Genomic DNA, 12212 nt, shown 5'->3' with positions numbered 1-12212 from the left:
TATATATACATATATATATATATATATATCCTTTTCTGTTTCTCAAAAAGACAGTAATACTGAGAAAGTTCACATTTCCATGGCCACCGCCCTCTAAGCAACTCAGTGCAGAGCATCCCGTTCTCCATGGGATGTTGAACACCACATCTGCGAGGGACCTACAGAGCTGGTTCATTCACTCCTCAATGCCCATCACCCCAAGACAACACCAGGACCTATGCCATCTTGCCTAGACTTCACACGCACGATGGCAGGTGCACACCTGGAAGGACAGCGGGAACCACGGCACCCCCATTACCTTTCTGTTCTTGTCTGTCCCCCCCTGATGTAAACGCCATGGGCTGGATGTTGTTGCCTAAAGCAGTTCCTGGCCCAGAGTAAGTGCTCCACACATATCTGATGCGGGGAGGGATGCATCAGTCACTGACGTACTGTCCTGGGCCAGGATGAGTGGCCTGCTGGGTCCCTCTGACCTGGGCCCCTCCTGCCCGGGCCCCTCAGACATGCGTTCCTGACCTGCGTTCCTCCTACCTGGGTGGCTCCTCAGGCGGCTCTCAGTGAGCTCGGAGATGGTTCCGGCTGTCGAAGTCTTTTTCAGTCGAACTACCGCGGAAGCGGTGGCACTTCCCGGCTTGTTGAGCATGTCCTCGCTGCTGGCCCTCTTGAGCTGAGAGAGAGGTAGAGGGGAAAAGAGGATCAAGAGACCCGTTTTCAGTAAGGAGTGCTACACACCAAGAAGCCTGTGGGCAATCCCACGGCCCAGAGGTTACGGTGCAGTGAGGGCCCTTTGCAGAGCACGGCAGTGCGAAGTGGACAAATGCAAAGCTCGACACACCTGTGTGTGTCTTTTACCGGCTGGAGCATAATCTTCCCCACCGTGTCAAAGAATATTATACGATTAGGGGTGAATAATACCATTGTGTCACACTTCAAATAGTGAGTTCCTAAACACCCTGTTGCCCTGGAAAAATATTTTTTCAAGAATGGGAGCTGATGAAAAAAGAACCGTGAGATGCACAGAAGTCAGGACGTGGCGATGCACAAAATAATCCAAGGACAACATTAACTTAAAAATATGTGTCTGGAGGAAGCAGAGGGAAGAGATGTACAAGACCTGGAATCGACCGTGCTCAACACCAAGGACTCCGCCCAGGGTCTCCCGCAGACAACGAGTTCCAAGGGAAGAAAGGACATTTTGGAGGCCAGAAGAACAGCTACTGACTGACAGCAAGAACAGCAGAACCCCTCGCTCCTTTTCTGCTCTCTTCTCTGTCATGAAAAGGGAGACCAAACATTTGTCGAAAGAAATTGAGGTTTAAGCGGGGACCCCATGCAGCACCGCTGGCCTGGCCTGTCTCCAGCGTTCGCAGCCCGAGTGACAATGATGTCACTGGCGTCCTCAGGGTAGGAGTCATCACACTGAATCTGCAGTGGAAGCTGTCGAACGGCGTTCAGCCACAGCTGCTCTGAAATTAAAAACCCGGGCAGTGTGGGCTGCACCGAGGAGAGCACAGTGGGAGCCTGTGGCCATCAGGAATCAGTCTCCATGTCGACAGCCATATTGTATCTCAGCTGCGGGACCTACGGCTGGCGGAGACGGTGTGTGGTTTCATGGGCCAGGAGGGTTTGGATCCCAGGTTTGTATTTGACAGACGTCTTCCTGTGTCTCCTCTTGTATCTGCAACTTCACCGAAACCATAGAATGGGAAGCAAGACCCAGACACTAACTATTCTGACTGCAGAGCTACGTCCACTGGAGCCTGTTCCCAACCAGCTCACACTTCCTTGGAGAGACCCATGTCTGAGTGTATGGAGTGCAGTCTGAGCGAACTGGTTAGCGTGGTCTGCGTGCTTTAAGGGAGACACTTCCTGCAGGACGGGGCCTAATACACTGAGTGCTTCCTCTACAGCTGTGGAGACCTGGAGTTGACTGATGACAATGATGATGTGGCTTCACGCCCGGAGGCCTGGGAGGAAGGCCACAGGGAGAGGCACAGCCTCGCCGCTGCTGATGAACCTGCAGACAGATGGATGCGCCAGCGGAGCAGCAGCTGAGACCCCCACCTGTGTGCGCAGCATCACACAGGCGAGAGCGCGGGACCGAGCGCTGTGACAATAATCTGTACTTTGAACCGAAACACGCAGTGTGGCATGGTATGTTTTAGGAATCAGTCCAGATGTGAATTTTTTCCAAGCAACTTCACTGAAACCATATAATGGGGTTCGTGTTTCTTGGAGAGGCTCTATAGTCATATTCTAGAAAGCATAGTTAGCTGTACTAATGCTTTTATACGAAGAATATAAAAAAAATTTGTGGTTTTAAAGACAACTATAAAATAAAATTGTTTCATCTGCTGGTGAAAAAAAAGAGGGGGAGCCTTAAATGACCTATCACTGCTGGTCCAGGAAATGACACCAAGGTAGTTAGAAAGATCACAGGACTTCTCCCAACCACTGTAAGTCTTTAAAGAACATTACTGAAGAGGGATCGTTCTAGAATAGTGATTTTTACCCCATTTGCAGCAAGAATTTTTAAAACATGCACTACCTGACCATTTAGTCACGGGCACTGACCTCTTTTCCCTTACATCGTCAAATAAAAAAGTGACAACAGCCAGCACAATAGCCATCCAGTGTGAATGAATCAAAATTATATCTGTTTTTTGTCAGATCAGCAAAAAATGTCTTTTTTGGTGTGCCACCGAATTTCAGTAATTAGTGTATGTGCCAGGAGATGAAAAAGGATGGAAATCTCTGTTCTAAAACCCCAGAGACAGGAAGATGCCCAGAGCCATTACGAATATATCTGACATCTGGAGAAAGCAGTGTGGAGAGACGGGGAGTGGGTAGCCCCGCCCACTGCACTGGTGTAAAGGCTCTGCTCCATCCTCCTCCACTGGCTTCGGGGTCATTTACTGAGAATTAGGGTTTAAAGATTTTCATGATTAAAAAAAAAAACATTTCCACTTTGCATTGTTTACATTTCAGGGAGCTACACACCCCCAGAGTAGCTTAAAAGAGAAAAAATGCTAATACCAGGTGTCAGTGAGGTGGTGGGACAAGCTGACAACCATTTGGGAAAACTGGCAAAGTCTACAAACGCCGAGTATTTGCACCCAAGGAGGCAGCAATCCTGCTTCTAGGTCTATGCCCAAGAGAAGTGAGTACACAAGTTCCTCAAAAGAATGTTCAGCCCGGCTTGGCTCAAGGGTTGAGCATTGACCTATGAACCAGGAGGTCACCATTCGATTCCTGGTCAGGGCACATGCCGAGTTATAGGCTTGACCCCCAGGGGTCCTGCAGGAGGCAGCTGATCAATGATTCTCTCTCATCATTGATGTTTCTATCTCTCCCTCTCCCTTCCTCTCTGAAATCAGTAAAAATATATTAAAATAAATAAATAAAAAGCAAATCGCTAACACTGAAAGGATGGTTTGCATGCACTTAAAGATTTTCACAATTTAAAAAAAATTGTGCAAAAAATTGTGTTTATGTTCGCAGTTTATTAGATGTGAATATAAACACATCTTCTGGCCCACTTTGTGACGTTTGCATGCACTTAAAGATTTTCACAATTTAAAAAAATTGTGCAAAAAATTGTGTTTATGCTCGCAGTTTATTAGATGTGAATATAAACACATTTTCTGGCCCACTTTGTGATCCTAGTTTAACAACGGGCCGCAAATGGCCTTGGGGTTGACGCAGAAGCCACCCGGTGGCCTTCTAGGAACTCCGGAATCACTTTTCTGTTTCCCATTTCAGAGCAACTGGGGCTGCTGCACCCAAGCTCTGCAGCCTCTCAAAGTAGCCCTCAGGTCACCAGTGTAGTTCTTATCTGACAACAGTGCATGACGTCAGCAACTTCTTCTCAGTAGAAAAAGCAGCTGTTACTCACGCTGCCTAGAAGCATGCCCAGGTACCTCCCTAGGTCCCCAAAGCAAAATCTATTCTGATTTAGGCTTTGAAAACTCCCCAGACAACACACCAAATAAAAAAGGGAAACCACTATAGTTAAGGGAATTTTAATGCAAATGCTATGCACTTGGTTCTGCTTTCCTCTACCTGATTCTCTGACGTCACTAAGGTCAGTAAACGTCACACAGAGAAGTGGAAGAATCAGACTCGTACTTTTATCATCTTTCCTCCTCACAAAAGGCCCAGGGAGCAGAGGGTCGGTCTGCGAATCCAAGGAACATGAGGGCAGGGGCTGGGTGGGGGCCGGGGGCTGCCTCTGCAAACCCCGAAGCTCCGCCCACGAGGGGCCAGAGGGCAGGTCGCCTTGCCCTTCTCCCTCCTCCGCAGGACGTGAGAGGACAGGCCGGGGCCCAGAGGTGGGAGGACAGGAGCCCAGGCAGTGGGATGTGGTGGTCCAGTCTGTATTATCAGCACATCTGACCGCGGTAAGTCAGGCGGGCTGCTGGCCACAGTGCATCTCCTCACCCTGGGCAGGGGAGTATGCTGGTCGTTCCCCTGCGCCTCCGCCTCCCACCGAATCCCCTGGAGAAAGATTTGTTGCTCAGAAGCTTTTCCAGGAAGCGGGACATAAAGGCGAAAGCAATTCTCCACATCCTCCCAAGCAAAATAGTGTCCTTTGTCACTATCTCTTGGACGCAGCCTCAGGTCCGGGAAGCTACTGGTCTCAGCTACTGACTCCTGATCTTGCCCGGCTCCTGACTGCACTGTTGGCTTTGTCTCCTGGTCCCTGACAGCAGCCACGTGAGATCTCTGGTTTGTGACAGCCGGTCGGGCAGGGATGTGCTTTGGCGTTGCTTTGGTACATTTTGTAAGTAATTTCACCAACTGGCTGATGGTGAAGCTGCCAAGCACCGCCAGGAAAGCTTACAAAAGGAAAAACGTGCAAATAGCTCACAGGAACTAAAAATTCTTCTCAATCCCACAGAGGTCGTGGGGGAAACCAAAACTCTAAAATCGTCACACAGAACAGTCCAGTCTGTAAAGGCAGATGCCACGTGATGGCTGAAGCACTTCTCAGACTTGGCACGTCTCAGAATGTGGGAGGCTCATGAAGGCACGCTGCTGCCTGGACCCGACCCCAATCGGCCACCACCACCTCCTTTCTGACTCCTAGACTGAGGCCTGCAGGTGCGGAGCCTGGGAACTTGCATTTCTACCTTTCCCGGTGATGCCGACGCTGCGGTCTGGGAAGCACTTTGAGAACCAATATTTAGAGCAGCAGCATCGACGGAAATACAGTACAAGCCACAGGCATAGTTTTATAGTGTCTGGCAGCCACATTTTAAAAGTACTGTGACTGCTGGACAAAATTAATGTTAAGAATGTATTTTCTTCAAGAATAATAAAAAAAAAAAAGAATGTAGCCACAGGCATAGTTTTATAGTGTCTGGCAGCCACATTATAAAAGCACTGTGACTGCTGGACAAAATTAATGTTAAGAATAGGTTTTCTTAACCCAATACATTCAAAATATTATCAACAATGTAAAGTATGTTGGTAAGGCATCTGACTTGTTTTTGTACTAACTCTTCCAAATCTGGTGTGACTTTGCACTTGGAGCACATCTGGGTTTTGACTAGCCACGTTCCAGGGGCTCAACTGCAGCCTGTGGCTTGTGGGTACTGCCCTGGGCTGTGCGGGGTTAGAGCACGCCCCAAGAAAGACTGCACAAGACTGACGGGGTGCCCGGCACGTGTAAAGAGCATGCCTAAACTATACGACTCTGCTCTCTGGGCACGGGGGCCCTGACCCCTGGCCACAGGGGCCTGGGCAGGCTCAGTACATGCCTAGCCAAGCAGACCTTTCCCTATTTTTTTTGCTTAGTTTTCTTTAAAGCAAATCAGAAGTAAGTAAATAAGCACACAGGCCTTCCAGGAATGTGAGAGGCTTGGGCATGGTGGCATCCCTGCTCACACCACGCTCTGAAGACCAGACACCAGCAGGTGACACAGAAGCAGAGGCAAATGGAAGGGAGTGACAGCGAGTCTTGGGTGTTCCAGTCCCCGATCCCAGCCTCTCTGAGCTCCAGTCTGTCCCTCTGTCCTGCCCACAGTGACACGGGAGCCTTAGGGTCTGTTCAGTCTAGTTCTTTCCGGCCAGAGCTGGCTCAAGTCAATGTTTTGTCATTTGCAGCCAAGGAAGCTGAGCGGCCAGATTGAGGTGGCCTGCTCACCTCAGCGGACTCCTGGCGCTTCCCCTCCGGCACTGGGCTTGACTAGCACGGGCGAGGCCTCCCCCATCCCTGGGCCGTGCTCCCCCTGCTTCTCTCACTGCCCTTCATTTGAAGTAGGAGATTTCATTCCACTTTGGTGGATTTGTTTCCGTTTTCCTGGTTTTGACCAAAGATGTATCTATCCACCCCTATGTGCCCGCTCACTACAGAGCAGCTAGAGTGAGGTGTGAGGTGCACCACGCCGCCGCCATGCATGTGTCCAGGTCTTCATAGTCAACACTGTGGCCAATCTCCGAGCTGTTCTGTCTATCGCCATGTCCTCTTTCCCGGCGATGGGCAGGGGAGGCGCCCTCTTCCGCTGCTCCCTCCCTGGGCCCTGGCGCTCTCCTCCACAGACCGAGGCCTGCAGGTGCTGAGGCGCAAAATGGGAGCAGCAAGTGTCTAACAGGAGGATCTGCTTTTCCCCGGCATTTCCCTGTGGGACAAGTTTCCAAAATGCTCACCCATCGACGGCAGAAGTGGCCAACATTTCTTTGTCCTCAGGGAACACTCCTGAGCTTCCAAAAGCTCCACTGGTCTGTCATTGGTGAAATGTATGCTTTTATTTGAAATTTAAATCAAAGATGTCTCCCAAGTATGCTACAGGTCAAAGATCATAAAGACAAAAGTCACAGAAATAATGGCTGAATCCAGGATCACAGTCATGAAGGACTTTAGTGTGGAACCCTCACAGGACCGCTCCCAACCTCCCGGAGGTTCACAGTCAGGACCCCATCGGCCTGGTCTGAGCCCCTCCTCCTGCCTGACATCCCCCATCCTGCCACGCCTGGCGGCGGTCTGATGGACAGCTACATGCAGCCATGGAAACGGCCATGCAGAGCAGGGGTGTGGGACACGTGGAGCAGGGGTGTGAGGCAGTAGGAGCTGCGGTGGTGAGGATGCCGCTGTATGGTGTGGTGGGATGATGTCTGATAGGGAGACCTTTGAGCACAGACTTAAAGGAGGAGGATGGGGAGGATGCTCAGAGGGAGGAAATGGGCAGAGAGCAGCAAACCCACTGCGGCAGGAGTGAGCCTGGCTCATCAGAGGAACCGCCACTGAGCCCAGAGAGCCCGAGGCCACAGCAGGGAGCCAGGGCAAGGGGAGGGCCATGGCTTCGAGCAGGAATGGGGCAGGTCTCTAGGGCAGTACTGACCACTCTGAATGAATGAAGAGAGCCCTCGAGGGTTCCAAGCAGAGAAGTGGCGTGATCCATGTGTTAAAAGGATCACTGACTTCTGTTGAGGATGAATGATGGGCGCAAAGACGAAGCAGAAAGGACATTGGGAAGCTGTGCAGGGAAGGCAGTGGAATGACCAGGTGGTCCCAGCGGAGGTAATGGGAGTGGATGGAGTTGGCATCTATTTTTAAGGTAGAAGTGATGGCATCTTGCTGATGAACTATGGGATGTGAGAAGTGTTCAAAAATGATGCCCTGGGCTCTGGCCTGGGCAGCTGAAAAGATGGGGTTGCTATTACCTCCAATGGGGAGATTCAGGAGCAGGCTAGGGGAGGCGTGGGACCTGGAGGGGAAGGCATCAAGATTCGGTTTTGGACATGTTACATTCGGAGTGCCTCTCAGGCAACCAACAGGCAAGGTGACAAAGGCAGTTGGAGGGGTCCTGGTTGGAGACACAGAAATGGACACAAGAATACATGGGACACGCAGACACCACAGCCCGCCCCAGGCCGCATCGCATGTCCGCGCCCAGGGAGCATCCCAGGTCCTTCCGCACAGTCAAGCTGAGGCATATGCGGATGGCGCTACGGTTCATTTAATTATAAACTAGCTTCCTCTTATAGCTAGGATATTACATTAATTTTTCAAAAATGTGTGTGTGGGTAGGTTATACTACCTCTGACTTCATCACACCACAGCCCGCCCCAGGCCGCATCGCATGTCCGCGCCCAGGGAGCATCCCAGGTCCTTCCGCACAGTCAAGCTGAGGCATATGCGGATGGCGCTACGGTTCATTTAATTATAAACTAGCTTCCTCTTATAGCTAGGATATTACATTAATTTTTCAAAAATGTGTGTGTGGGTAGGTTATACTACCTCTGACTTCATTGACTTCATTGCAGGGTAGAAAGGAGGTGTTGGGTGACACAGTAACTAGAAGAGAGTTGAGGCCCAAGGACTGTGCCCTGGGCCCACCCAATATTTGAAACCAGGGCAGAGGGAGTCGGCAGGGAGATCCCTACACCTGAGGGAAAAGGCAACTGAGAGAAGAAGACATTCCCAGACGCGGGGCCTAATCAACAGTGTTGACTCTGCTGGTTGTCAAGTAAGACAAGGATGAAGACTGGCCACGGGATTACCAGATCATTAGTGATCCTGACCCCATCTGGTGGGTGCTGGGGCAGAGCTCTGCCTGGAGTCCAGGTAATCCAGGGCAGGGGACCTGAGTTCTGGGAAACATCTGGCAGACCTCCGTCTCCATCCCAAGTGCCCCTGCTACAAAGCCTTTGCTCTGCTCCTTTAAGTTCTCCCAGGCCCTCCCTGGAGGCCTTGTCCAGCCCTGGAGGCCACTAGCTTTACCCCCCGCCCCTCCCATCCCCCCGAGCAGACACTGGACGCCCAGCCCTCACCCTGTGCGTCTCGGGCTATACCTTGCTGAGCTGGGACTCACACGCCAGCGAGGTTGAAGACTTAGAACTCTTCATGCCAGAGGAGGCTGTGGGAAGGGGCCTCGCGCGCTCACTCCCATGGCTCCCCACTTTGGTGACTGGACTCCAGGGCTTGGCTGCGCTCCTCATGTTTGCCGAGTGGGTCTGTCTCTCTGTAGAAGAGCAGAAGAGAACAACATGTGTCCACGACTTGAGCCTGCTGAGTGACATCACAGAGCTTTACCCCTATACGACACCCCCCTGTCATCATGGAGAGCCAGCGCCTATGACCGGGCTGCAGACAGTTCTACTCCTAAGAAGATGCCCTTGCACTAGGCTAATTTTTGCAACTTCACAACAGCTGTTACCAAACTATAAAGATGCGCAATATTATTGATGCTCTGATATTACTTCTCAGCATATGATGGCTTCTTCTCAGGCAGGGACACCTACTACAATATTCCTATACATACCCATACACTATCTATGTGCATCCATTTTCCCATGTAAAACAGGTCAGCTTGAGTCAAGACACACTGTGTCCATAAGCCTTGAAGCTTTAGGGCTGACAATGGCACAACCTACCTCATTTTTAAATAGGCATAAATGAATTACCGTATTTTCCTGTGTATAAGACGCCCCCCACTTTTCCAACTCAAAATTAAGAAATCAATATTTTAAACATTTTGCTGGTTTTCCTCTTAAGGCCGTCTTCTTTGTTGGCATCTTAAGGAGTTGTTCTTCCTGTTTTCTCCACTGTCTGATCATACGCTCAGTGGGAGGAGGTCCAAATTGTCTCTCTGCAGCTCTATTTCCATGCTCTTTTGCACAGCTGAGTACATTCAGTTTGAATTTTGCAGAGTAAGACAATTGCTTACAGGTGTTTATCTTTTTATTTTTTGACGTCTTTATGGGCTCAGAACGCTCCGGTCCCTGTTGCATCTGCACACTCTCCGCCTCCACCTCCAATTACGGCATCAGCTGACGTCAGTAACAGTAAGGCTCACGATTGGAGGAAGCCTGTTTGACAAAACATGGGCAGCTACGCACCTGCGCAGCTCCCTCTTTGGCTGACTTCCGTGTACAAGACACCCCTCGATTTTCAGTCTAATGATTTTAGAAAAAAAATAGCGTCTTATACACAGAAAAATACGGTATTTGAAAATTAGATCTCACAGAAGCACAGCTTTTTTCTTCTTTTGGACAGAAATAGGTATCATTTAAAAATTAATAGAGCATATTTTAGCTGGTCAGACCTGACATTATAGGACAGAGTTACTGCTCTAAAATATTTTATGAAAGCAAAATTGGCCTAAGTAGCAACATGCAGTTATACCTCTGGGGGAAGCCCACATACAAAGACAAGGAAGCAGTGTGTGTGGTCATTCGGAGGGAGGTGTGGTCACACCTCTAACCCTCCCTGAGCCTGTTCCTTCCACCAGGGACACAATGAGACGGAATCCAATGCCCTCCGGGTCTCATCCAGCTCCAGCCCTAACTCTGCCTGTCCCCACAGACTCCCAACCAGGAGTGGGAGACAAAACACCAAAACCAGATAAAGCTCCATCCTTTCAAAGAAACAAACTGAAAATGCACTTTAAAATACACCAAGAGCCCAGCCGGCGTGGCTCAGTGGTTGAGCATCAACCTAGGAACCAGGAGGTCAAGGTTCGATTCTTGATCAGGGCACATGCCTGGGTTGCTGGCTCGATCCCCAATAGAATGTGTGCAGGAGGCAGATGATCAATGATTCTCTCTCATCATTGCTGTTTCTCTCTTTCCCTCTCCCTTCCTTTCTGAAATCAATACAAATATATTTTAAAAAAATACATCAATAGGTGCCATGGCTGGTGTTTCTCAGTGTTTAGAGGGTCAGCCGTGCACCACAGGGTCGGGGTTTCATTTCCTGGACAAGGGCATGCACCTGGGTTGGAGGTTCAATCCCCAGCCCAGGTCAGGATGTCCATGGGAGGCAACCAACCTATGTGTCTCTCTCACATTGATGTTTCTCTCTCTCTCACTCTCCCTCCCACACTCCCTCCCTTCCACTCTCTCTAAAATTCAATGGCTGAGGGACCCCACTGGTGCATGAATCTGTGCACCAGGCCTCTAGTAAAATAAAATAAAGTAAAATAAAGTGCACCAATAGGTGACAGATAATTCCAGTGGCCACACTCACAGGACCTGGGGGGTCTAAGTCACTGCCCCTGAGGGATGATGGGTGGTGTTAAGCAGCCCTGGGCCTCTTCCCCATCACTGCATCCAGGACCCTCTGTTAGCATCTAAGAGGAAAACAGCAGATGGCCTCCCAGCCTGGCTCAGGCTATGTCCTCCTCCTGCTCTTATCTACTTATCCCGGCCAGCGGGGACCATCTCCACTGACAGAGTCTCTAAGCCAGGGCCACCCAGGGTTGTGTTTTGTTTTGTTTTTTCACATCAAAGCAATTCAGTATATTTCCTGTCACTTGGTTGAAATAAGGGCATCAGTCAATCCATACAGAATGGCAGGGTTCATTTGAGAGGAGCACAGTAGAGGTAGTAATTTGGGATGGTTATGAAATAGAACAGATAGAAGAGTAAGATACAGAACCATTCATGACACTCAGAAGCTGGCACTGCTAATCTAGTCAACTTCTCCATTGGCATTATTTTCTAGTAAAAAGTCATCACAATTAAAAAATAGTTCCAAAAAATAACAGTTCCAAATATTCCCTGGGCTAGTTATAACAAGCTGTAACATAGTACCCTAGAGATTTACAGTTGGTTCGTTGTTTTAGAAGACACTAGAGGCCCGGTGCATGGATTCATGTACCGGTTGGGTCCCTCAGCCTGGCCTGCACCCTCTTGCAATCAGGACCCCTCAGGGGATGTCAGGCTGAAACCGGCAGTCAAATGCCACCTGCGGCTCCTGCTCATCCCAGCCCCGCTGCACCTGCTGCGGGCTCGCACCCAGTCAGTCCTGATTGGGAGAGGCTCATGCTACCTCAGTGGTGCTCGCCAGCCGTGAGCCCTGCGTCTGGTGCCCGTTGGTCAGCTGAACAGCGCTCCTGCTTTGGGAGCGCACTGACCACCAGGGGGCAGCTCCTGCATTGAGTGTCTGCCCCCTGGTGGTCAATGCACGTCATAGCGACCAGTCAACTGGTCATTCGGTCACTTAGACTTTTATATATGTAGATTCTAGAACTAGTTTTATATTTCAAGATGTAAAAACATTAGTGCTTGATTTCACAGGTGTCCATTTTTTAAACTAAAATATTGCTAATTTTAGAAACTATTTTTGAAATAGCAGTGAAAAGAGTCTAAGACAAGCATATGTTGCATAATGTTAGACAATGTTTTTGGGTTTTTTCTTTTTATTATTATTATTTTTATTTTATTTTATTGTTGACAGTATTACAGATGTCTCCCATCCCCCCCTC

At 49.6% G+C, this 12212-nt stretch overlaps 1 protein-coding gene across 13 annotated transcripts in view; it reads right to left on the bottom strand.

Annotated features, from left to right (window-relative positions):
* SPECC1 (sperm antigen with calponin homology and coiled-coil domains 1) overlaps nucleotides 1-12212 on the bottom strand; it is a 229979-nt gene that overhangs the window by 176587 nt on the left and 41180 nt on the right. For 12 of the 13 annotated variants that reach the window (XR_001362870.1, XM_014542865.1, XM_014542863.1 and 9 more), the window contains exons 2-3: nucleotides 8797-8966; nucleotides 532-667 (exon numbers count right to left, since the gene is read on the bottom strand). Coding sequence is in view for 12 of the 13 variants with exons in the window: in XM_014542862.1 (XP_014398348.1) it covers nucleotides 532-667; nucleotides 8797-8966 (306 nt within the window). In the remaining variant the exon portion in view is untranslated. Of the gene's footprint in view, nucleotides 1-531; nucleotides 668-6651; nucleotides 6788-8796; nucleotides 8967-12212 lie in introns of those variants that run through there. The other variant, XM_014542869.1, reaches the window with a different exon arrangement.

This window comes from Myotis brandtii, unplaced genomic scaffold (assembly GCF_000412655.1).
Source record: "Myotis brandtii unplaced genomic scaffold, ASM41265v1 scaffold314, whole genome shotgun sequence".
Classification (NCBI taxonomy): domain Eukaryota; kingdom Metazoa; phylum Chordata; class Mammalia; order Chiroptera; family Vespertilionidae; genus Myotis; species Myotis brandtii.
The sequence above is the reverse complement of the archived record's forward strand: the minus strand, read 5'-3'. Positions and strand labels throughout refer to the sequence as shown.